General features: G+C 49.0%; 1 protein-coding gene across 1 annotated transcript in view; it reads left to right on the plus strand.

Moving 5' to 3' along the window:
• The first annotated feature begins 1723 nt into the window (after nt 1-1723).
• Nucleotides 1724-21010, plus strand: part of SYT13 (synaptotagmin 13) — a 40892-nt gene continuing 21605 nt past the window's right edge. Inside the window, exon 1 of the mRNA XM_054587108.1 lies at nt 1724-1906. Within this exon, the coding sequence (XP_054443083.1) occupies nt 1724-1906 (183 nt within the window). The remainder of the gene's footprint in view (nt 1907-21010) is intronic.

Consider the following 21010-nt stretch of genomic DNA (forward strand, 5'->3'; position numbering starts at 1 on the left):
AGGTAAAAATGCAACTGAAACACATGGAAAAAGGTTCCTGCAGTGCACGGAGAAGGTGCTGTGACTGATGGAACGTGTCAAAAGTGATTTGCGAAGTTTCGTGGTTCTATTGACATTTTGGCCAAATGATTCTTTGCTGTGGGGCTGTCTTATGCCTTGGAAGATGGTGTTTAACAGCACTCCTGGCCTCTACCCACTAGAAGCCAACAGTGGGAGATAGCCGGCATACTCAAAATATCCAAACCAATGAAGTTATTGGTAAAAATGAAAAGTGTGTCTTTTATGGGGAAAAAAAAACACCCCTAAATGGACCTTTTGGCCAGCCTGAATGGTAAGGCCTCTAGTTAACAGTAAGCTATTAGCAAGTTGTTAAGTTTTGGGGGAGTCAAAAATTATATGAGGATTTTTAACTGTGTGGGGGGTGGGCACCCCTAACCCTGGCAGCGGCTTATTGGGCAGGCGTGGGGAACTGACAGCTGGGAGGCACCAGGTGGTGGCCACTTTTGCAGCTCAGAAGAAAAGGTCTGGCTGGCGCTCCCGCAGATCTGGGGGTCCACAGCGTCGTGGGCAATAGACAGCCCTGCCGTGGATGGAATCGCCTTCTCACAGGTGCCCGGCCCGCCGGGAGTCCAGTCTACTCACTACAAGTGCTTGCTGAAATAAACACTCCGCGTAATGAAAAACAGGCAGCATCACTGCTGTCTGATCTGAGACAAGCCTCCTCACTTCTCGAATTCCCAGTTCCCCTCTCAGCTTACCTCTGTTACTCCGTCCCCGACCCCCCCCCCCCAATAAAGTGTGGACTCCTGGCTGCCCGTTTGATACTCTTTGTTCTTCTAAAACAAGTCCTTTCTCCTAGTGTGAAGTGTGGGCTTGAACCTGCGAACCTGAATTTGGGTTCAGGACGACTGGATTTTTCGAGCTGCCCCACATTCCCTCCGAGCCTCAGCTTCCTCATCAGTAAATGGATGTGAGAATACCTGCAGATCAAATTAGGTCAGAACGGTGAACTAACGGGTCATTGCTGAGGTCAACGCTGAAGGGGATGCCAGTGTAGATAGGACCCTCGCAACCGTCTTCACCGGGACGCGGGGACAGCCTCGAGCGGACACACACGGGACCAATCCCCTCTGCCCTGCTGCCTGGCCCTCTCCCCTGAGCGAACACCTGGCAAGTTCAAGTTCGGGAGATGGGAAATCTCCAGCTTTGCGTGCTAGTGTTTGAAAAGCTCCTTAAAGGAACAAATATTACATCCTCCTCAGCCTGCGAGTGTGAATAAAGGGTTAGTAGTCCACCCTGCCACCCAGAAGGAGCCGAAGAAAGGGGTTCGAGCCCCAGTTTTCTCCCTACAACAGGGTGGCTTCCTGCCCTTCTTGGGAACAAACGTCTTCGTACAGAAAGCCCGAGGAAAGGCCGGAAACAATCCTAAGGCTCCTGCCACTTGAAAGGCTCCGGCTCGTGTTGGGGTGGGGGGTCCGGTCACGTGTTGTCGGGGAGGGGTGGTAGTTGACGCGGTACCGAGCGCGGGCCACCAGCCGGCTCGGTCCGGCCCCCTCCTCTGACGTCCTCGCTGCCGCCCTCCCTCCCCGCCCCTCCGGCGGCGGGAGAGCTGCTGGCGCGCGCGGAGCCCGGAGCTGCGTGGCGGCGGCGAGCGGCGGGCGGCGGGCCCGGCCGGAGTAGGTGCTCGGCGGCGGGCCCGAGCCCCGCACGCGGTGCGGGCACCATGGTGCTGTCGGTGCCCGTGATCGCGCTGGGCGCCACGCTGGGCACGGCCACCAGCATCCTCGCGCTGTGCGGGGTCACCTGTCTGTGTCGGCACATGCACCCCAAGAAGGGGCTGCTGCAGCGGGACCGGGACCCCGACCCGGAGAAGGCGAGATCCGGCGTACTCCAGCCCGCCCAACAGGTGAGCGGGGCGGCACCTCGGCCTCCCCGGGAGAGGTGGGGTCTCCGCGGCTGCGGCAGCGGGGGAACGTGGGGTGGGGAAGCCGTCTCGATTCTGCCCGGCAGGGAACAGGGGGTGGCGGCGGTGGTCGAGGACCTCGCGGAGGGGTCCGGGAAAACCGGGTAGGGTGGGGGAGGGGCTGTAATTTAGCGATGGGAGGCTTTGAGGACGCGAGAGGAATGGGGAGGGAGAGCGAGGGCTAAGGTGAGGGCATGGGAGAAGATGGGAAAGGGGACTGGGAAAGAATTGGGGCTGGGAGTGGAATGTGGCGGCTGGGAGGGGAGCGTGAGGGGCTGGGAGGAGTGGGGAGAGGAAGGCTGGGGTAGGAGGTGAGAATGTGAGTCAGGCATTCCAAGGGGGATATGGGAAGGGGCTGTGAGGAAGCTGGGAAGGGGCCGGTGAGGACTGGGGGAGACTGAGGGGCTTGCAGAATTGGAGGGAGGAGGAAGGGGACAGTGAAAGGGAAGAGGAGGTGGGGGGAGGAGGGGTCAGGGGCTGGTGGAGCGAAAGCACTGACAAAGCTGAGAAGGGGAAGCCCACCGAAGGCCAGAGGGGAGGGGCTGCTGTACCCGGAGCTGAAGAGGGGCAGCTGGATAGGGAGCGCTGGGGCCTGGAGAGGCAGGTGAATGGGGAGGACCGCGGAGCCGGCCCCCTCCCCGCAGCCCTCAGCTCCGGCCAGCCCGGGGGGCTCGCTGTGGCCTCCCCCAACGCCGCTCTGAAGATGTCCCTGGAGACAGGAGGGCTTTTAGCCTATGCACTGGCTTGTCTCCGGAGCCCCTCTGGGCAGGAAATGGGTGGTGTCCCCACTGAACAGTGCAGCGGGAAGGGGAAGAGGCTGGAAGGAGCTCCCTGCAGAGGCTGTGAACTCCAATGCATTTTCAAGGTGGGGAGAGCAAAATGTCCTCTGGAGGGCCAGAGGGGAAGAGGCTGGCTGGAGTGTTGGAGGAAGGCCGCCCGCCCACTGCCCCCCATCCCCATCCCCCAGGGCCCTGACTTACCGACGTTCCAGGGCCCCCTGGATTCCTGATAGAGCTTAGAGCCCTGGGAATGGCACTCAAATGCTATGATTCCACCTTCCTTTTTTCAATCAATTATTGAAAAGCTCTGAGACTCAGTTGGTTGTGGCCTGTCAGTCACGGCACAGTGCAAGTAGAAGGAAATGGCTGCTGCCCTTGAGGCATTTACAGTCCAGGAGATGTGACATTGACACTGGCAGGAATAGAAACCAGCTGGACAGCAGAATGTGGGACCTGGAATCTTCTGGAAATGGGAAAAGTGGGCTCCTTAATGGGGTGTGGGGGCAGGTGGTTGATGTGCCCTTCTCCAGAAGTTGTGGCCAGCTGCCTGTTGACCTTCTGTCCAGCCCAGTGCACTTAAGGGACAGCTATCCTTCTGCCTTTACAAGTGGTGGCTCTTCAGGCGCTGTCTCCTCCCCTTCCCAGAGAGAAGGTGTTGGTGTGAATGACCTCCAGGATCCCTTCCAACTCTTGTCTTATTGATGACCTGCACAATGACCAATAATCTGTTAAAGACAAACAGATAGTTCCTCTCCCAGCTTAAAATCCTCCACAACTTCTCACTGAGTGTGGGACAAGTTCTAGCAAACCCTGACAGGGCACCTACTGTTCATCAGGCTCTGTTGCAAGGGCTTTACACTTAATGCATTTAGCAACTCCATGATGGACATATATGTTGATCCCAACTTAGAGGTGAGGAAGCTAAGGCTCAGAGAGGGTAAGTGACTTCCCCAAGGTCACACAGCTAGAGAAGTCCCAGAGCCGGGTTCTAGCCAAGCTGGTCTGATTCTGGAGCCTGTGCTATTAGCATTCCACTCCACTCCCTCATCTTGGTCTGGCAGCTACTTCTCCAGCCAAACTCCCGCCGGATCCTCCTTTCCTGGGCAGTCTCAGCCTCCCTGGGTTTTTGATCCCTCTTAAAGACACCAGCCCCTCCCATTTTCCTCTGACTTTTCACACAGATGGCTCCTTCTTCTTATCTTTTAGGTCTCTTTCCACTTAAATTTCACCTTCTCAGGGAAGGTGTCCACTGCCACATGTAACAAAGCACCCCTCCCCCATTACCCTATTCCACATGTCCCTTCCCAGTTCTTTTACAGCACTTGTGACAATTGGATGTGCTCTTTCATATCTGCTTACTTGTCTATTTATTTGCGCACCCACTCAGTACCTGGAACCCACTAGGTGCCCAATAAAAAAATCATTGACAAATAAAGTCATCCCAGTGTCCAGCGCTATGGGATCATTGTCTGAGTGATTTCTTCACATGCGCATGCATGCGCCAGGCCTTTGCTACCCAGTGAGACCCATCCGTCCACACTCCCTCACGTCGTTCCCTCAGTGGTAAGGGCTGGAGCACCCTGGAGCTGAACCTTCAGGCGTGAATGTGGTGAAGCTGAGATTTCATTGGTGGGCTTGCCTGCCATTGTGCTCAGACTGATCCAGCCATTACCCAGATAGAATAAATAGAGAAAAGACAACACACTTGACCTTTCAAAGAAAGTAAAGAAGGTGGTGGTGTTAGGAGCGTCAGGTGACAACAGGGCGGTGGACATGGCACATGTTGACAAGTTGGGGGAGAGTTGGGGAAGGCTCTCTGAAGATGTTCTTTGAAGAGAGGCCATGGGGGCTAGGGAGAAGGTTCTAGATTCCTGGTGCCACTGAGAGCCGGGATGTCTGTAGGACGCAGACATGGAACTGCCCCTGTCTCCGTAAGTTGGTGGCTGGGGTTGCTGGAAAATTTCCTGGGATTTGTAGGCTGTGCCTGGGAATCTGATTTCCAGCCCTGAATGGTTGGATGAAGTTGAAATTTGTAGTAACTTTTAAAAGAATTGGAGGTTTCCCAGGGTTTCTTAACCTGAGGTCCGTAGATCTTCCTTCCTCCAAGGGATCTGCAGGTAGAATTAAAAGGGCTCATGGTCTTGGAGAAGAAAACTTACATCGTTATTTTCACTAACCTCTAGCTAAGAGTTAGTACTTCCTGTAAGTAGGAATATCAATAATACATCACAGGAGTATTAACAATATTAGTGACTTTGTCCCCAAGGGAGAAACAGACAGTTTCAGAGCACACTGCAGCTGTTACAGATACTTCACAATATCATTTGTGCTCATCTCTTATTCCAAATCATGGTACTTATTAAATCTCCTGCTAGATCCTATTATTTAGTGAATGAATAAGGAGGCACGCATAAAACTATTTCACAAATTGATGTTATTAGGTGTTCCTCTGTAGTCTCATGCCTTTTTTTTTTTCCCTGGCTTTTTCAAGCATTCAGAGCATGTGTCCATAGGCTTCTCCATACAGCTAACGGAATGCATGGAACAAAACAGGTCCAGAATTCTCTGCTAAGTGGGAGGTGGGAGACGCCAGAAGTCCTCGGTCCTGCATCGCCTTTCATGCCTTCAGCCACCTTCAACAGTTCTTGGCTTTTCTGATTCTGGACCCTTTATTCTGCCTCCTTAGACAATCCTTCATGCTCACACACATGCAGCCTGTTGGGGACACAAGGAATTCAGTCTCACTACATGACACCCAACTGATGGTCTGGCAGGATCACCAGGGAACTCCCTCACTGTAGTCAGCGCAGCTTTGGAAGCGTGATTATTATACTGCGATGTGATGGGTAAGCTTGAGCAACAGAGCAGAGAGGCAGGACAGCGAGGGTGCGTGTACCTTCTGAGTCTGTTAGTGAAAGGCAGCCGGGCTCACTGGTGCTTTCTCCCGAATTTCCTTTTCACGCTCGTCTGCACTCACCATGTTTCTGGGTCCCTTCCGAGGAAACCCTCTTTCTGGCTAACCTAAATCTCTTAAAGGGCCAGCAGGGAGAGCTGCCCTTTCCCCACGGCTCGTTCCCATCACTTCACAGGAGTTTGGGTCCCGTTTTCAGAAAGCATTAATTTCAGCATCTGATGTTTCCCCCAACATGGTACTTATTTAGACTTGATGTACACTTATGTGAATCTTCTCAAATGTGTCTCAAAGGTCCCCAGCGTGACCCTGGTGCTCTCAAATCGAAGGTAAAGTGTAGTCAAAGGCTTTGTTCAGGCTGCGTGGCCCCTTAGCGGTGGGGCCAGGCCTGTCCTACCAACCTGCACCACCCCGCACTGCCACTTACCACCAAACAGAAATCCTACCCCTCTCCCAGCAGAGTAGAGAAGACCAAAGTGGCTTTTGAAGGAATACTGCCTTAGTCCATTGGGGCTGCTCTAACAGTAGACCACAGTCTGGGTGACTTATAAGCACCAGAAATCAATTTCTCACAGTTCTCAAGGCCAGGAGGTCCAAGATCGAAGCTCCTACAGATTTAGTATCTGGTGAGACCCTGCTTTCTGGACTTTACTCTGTAATATCATGTGGGAGAAGGGACAGGGGAGCTCTCTTGAGCTGCTTTTATGGGGGCACTAATCCCATTGATGAGGGCTCCACCCTCATGACCTAATTACCTCCTAAAGGCCCCACCTCCTAATACCATCACATGGAGGGTAGATTTCAACCTAAGAATTTTGGAGGAACACATTCAGACTGTAGCTAACACTAATAGAGTGATCCTAGGTTTTGGGGAAATATTATACATAAGTGCTGAGTTTGTATTAAACAACATGCTAGGTATAGTAGAGGCTTTTCCCCACAAAGTGGAGAGTGTATCTTTCATTGTTTTTGTATCCCTGACAATGGCTAGTGTGATGCTGGGCACATGGTGACTCTTCAACGTATTTGAATTAAGTCAGCATCATATTGTGACACACACATCAAATAAGAGAGGGAAGACACAAAGGGGTGCATGTTGTGAAGTTCACATGCCCACAAGATTTGAGATCGAGCCCAGTTTGTTTCTGGTGCTGTTGTAAGGGCACGTACTGGCTGAGGCAGAGAGCAGGCCTCTGGACTTTTTCTTATAAGCTCGGCCTGCTGGTTACACAGGTGGGTTTACTTTGTGAAAGAAAATTCATCCAGCTCTGCATTTATGATTTGTGTACTTTCCTCAAGGGAATTGTACCTCAGTAAAATTTGTGTTAAAGTTTATATTGTGACATCATGTTTGTGAATAGTAATTTAATATTAACTAGCCTTTTTATTACCAGTAGTACTTTTGGGCCATAATCAGGAGACGTGGCCCTCCTTTTGTGGTCAGTTGCACACTGCCTCCCGGCCCGGTCTGCTTTCTGCCGCTGCCCCTGTGGGCCACCCCCTCCCTAGCACTGGGGCCTCAAGACCGTCGGCGTGGCCTTGTCCAACCTCCTGCCTTAGACAACTGGAGCAACGTTCGGATCACTTGTCTGAATCCATGCTTGCCAGGGTGAGGATGGATCGGAGCCCAGATACTGCATTTCATTAGCTAATAATTTCATTCATTAAAGGTTAATGAACATTAAAGGTTAATGCTAGGCACTGAGATACAGCAATGAAAAGGCAGGCATATCTTCTTTTTGATAAGTTGGGAGACAGACAATGAAGCCAGCAATTGCCAGGGCGCGTGTCGCGGTTACAGTGCTACCGTGATGGGGGAGGTACAGGGGGCCGGGGGAAACTCTTAGGATGGGCATCCCACGCTCAGCCCAGAGTAGAGCTTTCTCCTGTTCTGCCCGGCTGCTCTGCCAAGGCCTCTCCTGGACTCAGCTATTACAGGAGGCTCGATGAATTACTAACACCAGTCCTGGAACTGATTTGACAGTGGAGTTGCTGTAAGGTCTGACCTTCATGGATTCTTACCCTTTAAAAGGATTCATTGTTCAGCTGATCTCCTGGCTACTAGTCTCCTGTTCATGTAACAAACAAATAAAAAAATGGGTCCCATTTCCATAGAATAATAAATAATAGTGATAGTATAGCTAACGTTTATATGTGCCAGGCACTGTTCTGAGCAGTTTAACTATATTAATTTTATACTCATGAGCTTCAGAAACCTTTCCCAAAGCTTTGGATTGCTTTGCTGCCTCTTATGTGCACCAGGCTTCAGGCACTGGGTGCAACCCAGGACCCTCCAGAGAGATTTACACGGTAGACATGTTTGGGCTGGTTGCTTGGCAACATGGAAGACGGTATGAATTTTTTATCAAGAAATTAGCATAGATTATTTCAGGGAGATGAGCACACACCTGCTGGAAACACTAGGCTCTCAGAAACACTCACAGTGAAGCCGCTACCTCTGTGATCAATCCCTTTCCCCTGGCAGGACCGGGACCTGTCCCACCTCCTTCCCTCCTGGGTTTCTCCTCTGGTTCAGCATGTGGGTAACTCAGGTGCGTGGCTCTTCACTTCATAGGATTGATGGTTCACTAGCACTTTCCATTAACTCCAGCAGAAAAAATTGCTGCATCCTTGGAAATGTCCAGATTTGCAGATTCTGACCCGAGGTACCATCAAGTACCTGTGGTACAGGAAGGAATAGAGGGGCCATTGGGCCACGATGGAAGAAACACCTGAAAGAGAAATAAGGGGAGGTTTAAGGTAATGCCAGAAGGAAGGGAAGAGGCCAGGAATGAGGGGAAGCAGCAGACCCATGAGACAGAGGAGACAAATAAAGAGCAACTGACTGTCCAGGGTCCAAGACCGGCAGGTAAAATCATGGTAAACGGAGATGATCCTTGTACTGTCCATGCTATTTGACCGACAATCTCCCAATAACAGTTACAGTTTATCTCCCACTTTTACCTTAGTGTTCCTGTATTTGCTTCCTCTGGAGCTTATTTCTTGCTAACAAACTTTGGGAAACCCTGCTTGGAGAATGGAGACTAACTTCACAGAGATAGGTTTCAAGAACTAAGGGATCCTCCATGTTTATAATCAACATGCACGTTCATTCAAAAGACTCCCATAACCAATTCCATAAGAAATAATGTTTATAAATTTGCTTGGCCTGGGGTGGCTCATTTGGAGTGTCATTCAAAAAACCAAAAGGCCATGGTCTTGATTCCCTGTAAGGGCACATATCTAGGCCTTACAGGTTCAGTCCCCGGTCAGGGTGATACAAGAGGCAACCGATAGATGCTTCTCTCTCACATTGATGTTTCTCTCCCTTCTCTTCTCTAAAATCAATAAGCATGTCCTCGGGTGAAGATTAAAAAAAAGAAACAATGTTTATAGATATCTGAAGGAAAACAGTTGAAAAGGGTCAATATAGTTCTCCCTCCTGCTTCTACCCTCAGTTATATCTATTGAGCATATACTATGTGTCAGATACTGTGCTTGGGGGTGGAAAACACAGTAGTAACTACCCGCTCCTCAATGACACAATGAGCCAATGACCCATTCTCAGTCTTCATGAAAGTGGTGATGGCCATGCTGCCAGCTGGAGTTGACAGGAAAGTTCACCAGGTCAGTGGTGTGGAGTGTGAGGGACTCCAGAGAGCAGAATGAGCCTGTGCAAAGGCCCTGTGGCAGGCTAAAGCCTAGCTCTTAGGAGTGTCTAGGGAAAGGCCAATGTGTCTGAGGAGGAGAAAGCAAGGGGAAGCTGGGTGAATGATGAGGCTGAGGAGGGGGGCAGGGGCCTGAGCAAGCAGGACATTATAGACTATGGATAAGTTCATGTATCAAACATTTATCAATGCCTGTGTGAGGGGTATTGATGCTTCAGACACAAGAAGGCAGGATTCTTGAGGAAAGATAATATAGGAAAAAATAGAAAGTAACAGGAAAAATGGAAGACCAAATATGAGACAGAATGTCTTCATAAAAGAAGCCATAGACACAAGTCTGTAGGAGCTGAGCAGGACTGCTGAGGACAGGACAGAGTGGCTGTCACTCATTCATAGGGTCACAAGGAGTCAGAGCCGGCTCTAAGGCACATATCATGCACACATATGAGGGGCACTGACCGATGTACTGATAATATTAAAGTTACTGCTATTTTCAAAGCTTTTTAAAAAAATTGAGGTAAAACGCATGCAAAATTAACTATTTTAAAGTGTGCAAATCGGTGGCACTAAGTGCACCCACACTATTGTGCAACCACCACCTCCATCTAAACCTAAAACATTTTCGTCACCCCGGAAGACACCTCCGTACCCCATAGTCAGACTCTTTGTTCCTCTCTCCTCCCCCAGGCTCCAGCAGCCGCCGATCTGTCTTCTGTCCTTTGGATCTGCCAATTCTGGACATTTGATAACACTGCAGTTATAAAATATGTAACCTTCTGTGTCTGGCTTTTTTCACTTAGCATAATGTTTTCAAAATTCATCCATGTTGTAGTCAGTATTAATATTTTCTTTTGTATAGCCAAATGATATCCTGTTGTATGTATTAACTTCATTTTGTTTATCCATTCATCTGTTTTTGGACACTTGGGTTGATTCTACCTTTTATCTACCTGTAGATAGTGCTGCTGTATACATACCTATCCAAGTATTTACCTGGTTTTAGTTCTTCCAAGTACATACGTAGAAGCAGAGTAGCTGGGCTATATGGCGACTCCCTGTTTAACTCGTGGAGGAGCTGCCAGACTGCTCTCCACAGTGGCTGCACCGGTCACATTCCCACCAGCAGTGTAGGAGGGTTCGGTTTCCTCACATTTTTGCCAGCAGTTGTTATTTTTCCTTCTTTTTTTTTTTTATTATAACCATCCTATTGGATGCGAAATGACATCGCATTGTGGTATTTTCTAAGCTTCTAATTTAAAAAAATCCAAACTCTCGTTTTTAAAATACTCATCGGTACCTGGCAGGTTTTTAACAAACATTTGCTCTCTGCCTTGACTGCCCGTCACAATGAGTCCACGTGGGCACACCTCATTGTTCACGAGTCTCAGAGGGGAGTGGAGTGTGTGGCCGCCCTGGTTCTGCTGTTCTAGCAAATTTGCACCTGCTGCTCTATCCTTTGAATATGTTGCAGGTATCACTGCCATCTTCCCTGCGTTCTTCTCCCTAAGCTTAGCCCCTCAAGAGTCCCAGTCTGCCTCACCCGGGTACCTGGGGGCCCTACAAACCCGGGTGCAATTGAGGTGATATCTACTATCCCTTCAGTATCATTTCCTTATGGGCTGATGCTACCAGGCCAGTGCGCCGCTGGGAGGAGCCTTGACCCCCCGCGCGGGCAGTTCCCTGCACACACACTCACACCTTCTGACGAAGGCGTTCCCTAAGTGCTAGATAAATAGAGGTATTTTAACTGATTTGTATTATTAAAAATTCCCGGGAGATTTTTACATGGCATTTCAGGGTGTTAGGGTGATATTTCAGGAAGCTGATTGGGGTTTTGGGGTGGACTTGGGGTACATTATATTTTTTCCCACCTAAGATACTAGAATACAAGTGACTGCTGTCTGAAATTCACAAGCTAGTACGTTTCCATGAAAAGATGAGAGTCAAATAATGAGGGGTAGTTGCATGTATGAATATGAATAAGAAAAAGGGGAGGGACATCCTATGGGAATTCTGTGAAATTGAGTTTTAGTGCATCCGGCATAGATCCTTCGGTATTCTGACTTATTTCATTGAAACCCTCCCCACCCTCCACTTATTAAGTCCAAGACATGCTTTTTCTCTCTAGGATAACTGAGCTCGGCAGATAGCAAGAGGAGGAGATAGCAGGAGTCAGTGAACGGAACGCCTGGATGGATGGGGCAGGGTGGGGGGCGTTCATGGGGCCGCCGCCCACGCTTGCAGCCAGAATAAAAATCACAAGGACAGGAGCACAGGGGAAGGCTCTAAGCTCCCTGAAGAATCTGTGCCTGCCTCTAGTGAGAGCAAGGAATCGAGAGAAGCTTCGCGGGCATGGCCGCTTCACTTTCTATCACTTCCCCTCCTTCTGAACTTCCCATCACTTGGCTAACACTGGAGATGGTTTAAAAACTCTTCAGCTGCAAGGCCAGTGAGCTATTACCCAAAGGCCATGTGTGACTTGGAAAAGCATTATAACCCACGCAGTCTGGGATTTGCTGCTAAGAATGGCCTAATGAGGAAGAGGTAGGTTATTGAGGCAGGGTAGTGAAACCTTTGCTTTTCAAGTAGAATGAAGAATAATGATTTGGAGAGGATGGCATCTGAAGATGAAAGTAAGGCTGGGGAAAGCCGTTTGGTCAGGTAACTGGAAGAGTCGGTAAGAAGAACTGCATATGTAGACTAACTTCAGTTAACTTGAAGCTCATTCTGTGTCAGACTCTTCCTTTCTCCAGTGCACCCCAACCATCTTCAAACACATTCTCATTTCCAGCAAGCCACTTAATGTAGAAGAAGGGGCAAGGCTATCAGAGAAACACACAGTGAAGGCAGTGATGATACAGCAAGAGATGAAATGCCATAGGAAAATACCGGCATGATCTGGAGGGCTTTTGGCACATTCTTTGCAAGTGCGTCATCCGATGAGCCCGTCCCTTACTATGCAAGTGGAACAGATCTTTTAAGTGGCAACATGGCTGTCACCTTTTGCACAACAGCCTCAAAACAAAACATGCAACAACAAAGCCAAAAAGGAAAGGAATGAACATGAAATTCATAACCACAGCATGGTAGACTTGAACTTAGTTTTGGATACCTACCAGAACTAGTTCTGGGGAATAACAGTCCCGTTTTTTGAGACCAAAAGAGGAAATTGCCTCTGACGATAAAAATGTTCATTTTATGACCAAACTACTGAGATAGAATAGGAAGCAAATTAGCCTTAGGCCCGAAGCCTGAATTTGGATTCAGCCTCCCCTGCTTTCTAGCTAACGCACCTTTCCCACCGTGACCCCCACATTTCTCATCGATAAAACAGAGATGATCATAATAAGGTTCTCTAACGTAATGTTAACGTAATATTGAAGATTACAGCTTTGAAAGCACCCAGCACACTCAGCACCTGACTACTAATCAGAGTATATTTTAGGCATCTCTGAGTCATTTTATTATTTATCCTTTGCCAAAGCAATGACTAGACGCTATGTTCACTACATTGGAAAAAGAGAGTCCACTAGAAGTACTCCAGACACGAAAAATGAAAGGTTTTTGTTAGTGTGGGAAGAGGAGCACAAACGTTCCTCTTCTTGAATATTCATTCATGTAAAACTTATTTCTTAATCACCTACTATGTGCAAGGCACTGAGCTGGCACTGAGAACACCGCAGTGACCAGGCGGACAACATCCCTGGCCTGCCGCAGCTCATATTTTAGGGGTAGAGATGTTCTCACACTGTCATACAAATGAATATAAGTCTAAAACTATGGTAGGTGTGTGAGGGAGGTCAGTGGGCCTCCCAAGAATAACTGAATAATGCTCTGATCTTCAACATTTTTGCAGACTCCCTTCAGCAAAGAAATTGTGAGCATGCGCCCATTATACACGTATAGTTAATTTTTTGTAACGTGCATATATGCTTATATATTTTATACATATTACTCTATTAATGTATTATGTACATGATAAAACATTCACAAAATTGATCTTCTAAAGCCAACATGACAAAAACAAATTATAAAATAAGATTCTGTTATGTTCTTCCCATACCCCAAATGGACTGCCTTGCACAGTCTGTGGCACACAGTTAACGGTGTTCACTAGGTCAAGGTGTTGGGGATGAGGCTTCCTAGTCTTCTAGGCACAGGGCACATGCAGAGGCCCTGCGGAAAGAAGAAATACCAGTTAAGAGGGCCCAAAAGGAGGTCAAAGTGGGTAGAGCACACAGGGCACAGGAGGGAGTGGTGAGAGGTGAAGTAGGTAGGCCAGCGCAGAGCCACACAGGACCTTTTGGGCCACCCGAGGTATTTATAACCCATGCGTTATAACCCACTAACTTTATCCAATGAGTAGGGAAAGCTACTGAAAGGCCACACAGCGCAGAGCCACACAGGACCTTTTGGGCCACCCGAGGTATTTATAACCCACGCATTATAACCCACTAACTTTATCCAATGAGTAGGGAAAGCTACTGAAAGGCCACACAGCGCAGAGCCACACAGGACCTTTTGGGCCACCCGAGGTATTTATAACCCACGCATTATAACCCACTAACTTTATCCAGTGAGTAGGGAAAGCTACTGAAAGGCCTTAAGCCAGATGTGACAGGGTGAGAACTGGATTGTGAGAGGACCCTTTTGGATGTAGGAAGAGTGCAAGCAGGGAAGCCGGCGGGGAGAAATGGAGAGAGACCATGGTGACTTAGGCTGCTAGCATGATGGCAGCGGCTTGCGGGGATATTGAGGAAATAATCGACTGGCTTTGCCTATGGGTTAGGTGTGGGCTTTAGGAAGAGGGAGGAGGTAGGGATCACATCTGGGTTTTTCAATTACCCAACTGAATGGTGGCAGCAACACTCAGAAAAGGTGAGGTCACAGATTTCAAGTCATGAGTCAGTTTGCTTGTCTGCAGGGAGAGTGTGAGGAGTCTTAGCTACTTCCGTGGAGAAGCCATTGTGCCCGTTGTTCAGCAGGTCCAGAGCCCATGGGGTGGCTGTGACGTATGTTTGGGAGCTGGAGATGTATACCGGGGAGTCACCTATAGGCAACAGCAATTGCAGAAGTGAGCAGGGCTGAGACTTCCTGGGAAGAGAAAAATGAGAGGGAAGAGGTACCTGAGGGACACCAACATTTAATGAGACAAGGAGAGGAGGCCAGAGAGAAGGGAGAAAAACCAAGAGACTGTCGTGTCAAAATAATAATAATAATGAGAAAGCTTTTGAAGAGGAAGGGAATCATCAACTGGGAGGCTTACTCCTGAAAAGTAAAGTAAAAGAAGACTGACAAAAATCCATTAGAATTAGACCATGAAGGTCATTGGTGACCTTGGGGACCAATGATGACCTCTGGGTTATGGAGTGGGTGACAGGAAATAAAGGCAGCGCCAAGTACAGGCAATTCTCCTGAGACATGTGGCTTCAGAGGGGTGCAGAGGTGGAGAGGGTTAGGGCAGTGGCTGAGCAGGGGACAAGAAGTCAAAGGAATACTGAACATATCTGAGGGCTGATGGGAAGGAGCCAGTTGAAAGAGAAAGACGAACACTCAAGACAGAGGGAGAAACAGAAAATAGCCAGTGTAAGGCTCGCACGAAGGCAGTGGGGACAGAGTACAAGGCTCAGCTGGCAGGGCTGGTCTTGGTGGGGGGAGAGAGGGACCCTCTCCCTGCCGTGTGACAGGATGGGATGGGACAGGTCACAGCATCCATCTGGAGGAAGGACAGCAGGTTTACGTGTCTATTACCAGGACACCGAGTGGCCTCCATTTTCTTGACTTCCTTTTTCTCTGTGTAGGAAGTCTGGGAAGCCTGAGAAATACCAAATGTGGGCTTGAGGGTGGAGGACCAAGGGCCCGTTTGAGGTCGGTGACTATGAATTCCTCACGGAACCATCCGCCCTGTTGAGTAACTCTCCCAAAATGCAGGACTATTGGATGCAGGATCACGGGGTACCAGCATCCATCCAATGTCGCGGTTTTACCACTTGGCATCAGGAAAGGGACGGGGAGGCAAGGGGGCTTTAGACTCTAAAAAGGTGTTGTTGAAATGAGGGACCATGGAATGGAATTGGGAAAGTTGCAGAGTGAAGAACGGGGAGAGAGAGCGGACGGCTCCCTGGTCTGAAGGCATTGTTGCATGGAAGAACAGCTGCGGAGGGCTCGGTCAGCCAGCTGTGGCCGTGGGCGCCCTGAGGACAATGTGCCCACCAGGGTCAAAGTGCCAGAACCATCCTTTAGTTCTCTCACGAGGTAGGCAGCGGTCAGAGCAAAGACGAAGTGTTAGAATAAGTAATTAATTGATGGGCTTAAGGTTCGTTTTGTTAAGATGAGTCATCAGCCGGTTGAGTCAGCTGTCACGTGCCACATAGTGTGTCTGGAATTCTTCATTTAGGGAAACATAAGACTCTAAAGTAGGAGCTCCTTGAACCTGTAAACCTGTGGCTCCCACAGGAGGTCCAGGCAGGACGCTTGCTGCAAGCCTGGCTGTCTCCATGGCTTAGTGTCTGGAAAGTGGGGTTGATGCCACTGGAGTGTTTTCATGACCCTGGGTCGTGGCCTGAAATCCAGGCGGTGCCCGCAGTGCACAGACAGTCCCCAGTGGAGGCACATCAGGGCCCTTGGTCTCCGCAGCAACAGAGAAGGGGGGACTCTGGCTGCCACCACTGGAAAGAAACCAAGCTCCTGTGGCTCCTACAGGTGGCCTTTGGGCGGCTGCACTAAGTGCAGCAGTATATGAAATGGTTAGTGGATTGATAAATAACATTAATAATTAAGTTGTCATCAAAACACTACTATCAAATGATTTGGCCTTACGTGCTGGATGAGATCAAGCACCTGGGCCTTGGGTTCCAGTTTCGGTCTGCCCCTTGCTTGCTGTGTGTCGTCGTCACTGAACTGTTGTGGGGATTAAATCCGATAACTCAGGGAGGGCAGTGCCTTGTCCCTTTGCATCCAGAACTACCCTTTACGATCAGGGGAGTCCAACCGACGGCCTGCGGGCTGCATGCGGCACAGAATGGCCATGTTTACGGCTCAACACAGAATCGTAAATTTACTTAAAACATTATGAGATTGTATGAGATTGTTTAGTGTTCATGTGTTTAATGTGTAGCCCAAGACAACTCTTCTTCCAGTGTGACCCAGAGATGCCAAAAGGCTGGACACCCCTGCTCCGTCCTCCTCCTGTCCCCCCGACACCTGCCCAAACCTACCCCCGTTTGGGGTGTGAAGAGGGCCCAGCTGCTCCTGGCCTCGGGATACTCTCCATTCCTGCTGTTTTACTTAGCCCTCGGCTTATGAAACTTCCTTCAATCACCCACTTTGTGCCACCGGCCCCTCCAAAACTCTTATTGATAGGGCACTCAATCAATGTTAGCTTATTATACACCCTGATCATTAATAATCATGAAAGGAAACTGCATCAGCAAGAGTGTGTACAGGTTGGCAAAGGTCAGGGCCAAGAGCAACAAAGTCCTCTGTCTGCACAAGCTTTGATGGTTTCAAAACTGCTATTGTTTTCACATTTGATCCAGCCTCTGGTATGGTGCTCAGCACACCTTGTATCTTTTGATAACGTGCTTGCCAAACAGGCACACGTACTGATAAGAAGGTTCAATTATTCTCATTTTAAAAAGTTTGAAAGGAGCGGAGGAAAAAAATTTAACATGTATAGTAACTTAGAACCAAATACCCTGATATTACTGACCTTCCTTGATCACATTGCATTTTTATGACATTTGTAAACTGTTGAAATGTCGACTCATATGATGCAGAATGGAAATCCGGTAGGTTTGCATCCAGTGTAAAAGAAGGAACAGCTACATCTGTGGATGCCACTCACCAGCTTTGAGTCTGCCAAAACGGCAGCTGGGAGGGGAACGTTAGAAGCAGCCCCTTAGCAGCCGTCCCTTGAAATCTCCTTGTGGACCACTCACGAAAGCCCCACGGAAGACCCAATCTGTTATCCAGGCATTGTGGTGGCTGTAGAATCCAATGACGCTCAGGGATTATCCTTTTTTGGAAAAGGAGACCTGAGAGTTGATAACAGAAGTACCTTTTTTTTTTTTTTTCTGATACAGCTCTCTTATCCCCCGCTTCTCCCTACACATTGCTCCGCCTCTGAGCACTGTCAAAGCTTCCTCGGAGCAGCATCGGGCATTGCTGCTTTTACTTTTGCATCTTGACAGGTATTTCCTGGCCTGGCCCCTCACGTCCTCTCACCTGAATCACACCTGCCATGTCTCTGGCTGGGCTTCTTACCTCCACTTTCTTCCACGTCAGTCCCTAGCGCAGGCACCTGCTAGTTTGAATTACTGAAAACACCGTTGTGCTCACGTCGCTCTCCTGTTCGTGGACTGTCAAGCCTCTCTTCTTTTTGTAAGATAGAATTCAAAATTGTTTGTGGGGCATTTATGGCCATTCATGGCCTGGCCTTGCCATTCCTTTGCAAATTCATTTCTCCAGCCTCACCCACCTTTCTCTTCGACCGGTTTGCCGGACTCACGATGCCCCGAGTGCGCCCCCTGCACCCAGGCTGCTGTCATTCTCTCCATTTGGGTACCTCCTCCCCTCCTACCCATAGTCACCTTTGAATGTTGGGCTGGACCCCTCCCCCAGGGAGCCCTCTCTGATCTCATTAATGATGAGGAGCCCCTTCTTAAGTCTTCTGTAGCGCACAGTCCAGACATCTGGGCTTTTAAGACTGCCTTCTATACTTATTTATTTTTTATACGTATGCATCAGGAAAAGCATATAGCTTTTATCTTACTTATTAACTCTTATTAATTGGCAGTGGCTTGCTGGAGCCCTAAGCTGGGCAGGCTCTCTCTGAGCACAGCAGGAAAGAATACATTAATCGATTAGTCCTGTCTGCTACGGACACAGGTTACGAGGGTTGTAGCATAAGCACTTTCTATTTCTGTTTAATGGGATGGTGTCCATCACTGGACAGTAAACTTCCTGAGGGCAGAGCCTTGGTTGTATGTTTCCGTGGTCCGTGGGGTGGGTGAATGCAGAGTTAGCAACAAGTGTGTGCCCATTTCTGATGGTTGCTTAATTGGAGGATTTGGTTTTAAACAAAAATATAAGGAGAATTGAATAAAATAGTCATCATCCTGTTTTTAAGTCACACTTTGCAACATGGCTCTTTTTTAAACTGCCAGGTTAGAAATTGATGTGCTTTCCAAGTGTCTGCACGTAAGTAGATGTTGCCTTTGTCCATGTTTCATCAATTAGCCAAACATCATAGAATCAAAAAGTTGGTAGCTGCTCTGGAAGGAGGTCCTGAATTTTGATGTCAAGGACACTGGCGTATAACCAGATATTTCAGCTTTTGATACCAAAGAGACTTTTCTACGTTACAAACATAGCCCCCACCAATGAGAAACTGAGGAACCATGTTTTAAGTATTGAAATGGACGCTGCTGGTTAAGACAGAGATCAGTATTAAGCACGTGTGTTCCCATCCGACAGAGTGATGGAGGACGCAGGGCTGAGATCTCGCTCAGGTATGTGGAGTCAGTGGAACAGAAAGATGTTTAGGGCCCTAGAAAGCCAATACAATGGGGCCGGGGCAGCACGCGGAAAACGTGGGAGGTAAAGCTGCCTGGGGGGCCGCGCTCTCAGTCCAGCCCGTTGCCAGCAGCCCTGGCGGGGGGGCTGCAGATGGGAGAATGGAGATGGGGCGGACGGCGTGGGAGGCTGGGTGTGAGCCCCAGGTTGCTGCTCCAAGGGGTTTTCTCTGGCGTTTAAAAACATTCCAACTTTGAAACAATGCTCATGACGAGGTTACAACATCATGTTGACGTCTTGCTCATGTCACACATGAAACACATTTTCTGCACAACGAATGTCAGGCCCAGATTCTGAACAGAGAGCAGTAACAAAGCTGATCATGCCCAAACACCTAGGCAGTTCCTTAAGAAAACCCAGACGACTGGGTAGGGTAAGGATGGGGTCATCGATCTAATGACGTGGCCCCTGGCAGCAAATCAAAAACAACGGTCTGGACATTTCCATTCTTACCTGTTACGGCTGGTCCCCAGAGACACAGCGGCCAGGGCACCGAGGGATGCAGTGTGGGTAGCAGCGCTGGCTTTGGGGTGAACTCGGGTTCCGGCCCCGGGGTGTCACATGTTAGCTGTGAGATCTGGGAGGAGTTTCAAACTTTGTGAGCCTTAATTTCCTCCCTGTAAAGAAAACAATTAGATTATTTGTATTTATTTATATAGGGTATACCCTACCAAAGGTCAGAGCTTCTGAATCTGCCTTAAAATCTCCTCCCGCCACACCCCCCCCCCGCCCTGCACCGTCCCCAAGCAAAGTTCAGTGTGCTTCTACATACTTCGTCGTGTATTTTGCTGGTCTTCATCGTAGTGGTTATTATACTAATCACCCCACTGCCAACCCTCTCTCCACCCCGCCACATAGTGCATGAGGGCAGCGACCCGTGTCTTTCTGGGCCGCCATCACATTCAAGGTTCTCAATGTTGAACAATGACTTATGGGATGAACGAATGGACGGCTGTGGAAGGAGGGTGGAGGTGGGACATCTTCCTGCTGCTCCAGCAGGCTTTTCCTTAAATCTACCCAGAACCTTAGAAAGATAACAGATCATCGAATTTTTGGTTCCTTGGTCTCAGGCAGGGAAGTGCACGGACAAACTGGAAAGCCGGCGGGCTCCAGAGGCACGTGCCTGTGTTCAAATCCCAGCTCTGTGTCCAGTTAGCTGTGTGGCTTTGGACTTAGGTCCTCTGCGCCTCATGTTCTCCTCTATAAAGTGGGATAACAGTAGCCCCTCCCTCAAGAGGCTGTGAGGTTTAAATGGAGCCCTACAGGTAAGAGGGTTACATCTGTATCCAACACATGACTAATGCTAGACAGGATTTTTCGTGGAAACTTTATGTAAAAAAGCCTTTCCTGGCCCTTAAATTCTTCGTGGATACAACTGTTCCTCCCACCCACCCCATTCTCATCTGTCTCTGTCTTGATAGTACTTCTGGCTGAAATTACCTTTTTGAATCTACTGGTTTTTTGCTCCCTACTCCTCTGGCCATGCTCACTCCACAAGGAAAACGATTGGACAGTGTTGTTTCTGCAGCTGACCAGCATCTTAGAGATTCAATAAATGTTGAACAAAAGATTGAATGAATGGCTACCCACAGAGAAGGGGTTTGCGTTGGGCCGAGCTGTTACTCCCAGCTGTGCCTCATTCCTGCCTGGCTGGCAGAGGTGCACGTACCCGACTGACAACGGGGCGAACCCGCCAACAAGAACCAACTGGGGGGCAGGAGTGTGGTGGGTCAATCAGAAACTAGGCCTTTTAGATTCTAAAATATCCATGGAGGGGAAAGAGACTAGCAGGAGGTGAGTCCCCAGGGAAGAGGATTTAAGAAGGGATTGTGACACAGATTTGTAATAACCAGAAGAGGAGGTGTTGGAAGGGATAACAAAAGATGGTGCGGTGGCTGGGTTGCCATGGAAACACTGCTTGGTGCCTGGGCCAGAAGATAAGCTGCTTCTTCAAAGTGAATTTCAACTTTGCAGCTTGAAATATGCTCTCCCTCTGGGACCCAACTCTGTGGATTGGCAGATAAGAGCCAAGAAGTAGAGTTCGTGCTCCCGGCAGCCTCCCCGGAGCTGGCAATCTACCAGACAAATGTCTGTAGGGAGCTGAGAGGATTTG

The sequence above is a fragment of the Pteronotus mesoamericanus genome, unplaced genomic scaffold, assembly GCF_021234165.1.
Source record: "Pteronotus mesoamericanus isolate MK-2021 breed Mesoamerican mustached bat unplaced genomic scaffold, CSHL_Meso_final scaffold_1066, whole genome shotgun sequence".
Classification (NCBI taxonomy): domain Eukaryota; kingdom Metazoa; phylum Chordata; class Mammalia; order Chiroptera; family Mormoopidae; genus Pteronotus; species Pteronotus mesoamericanus.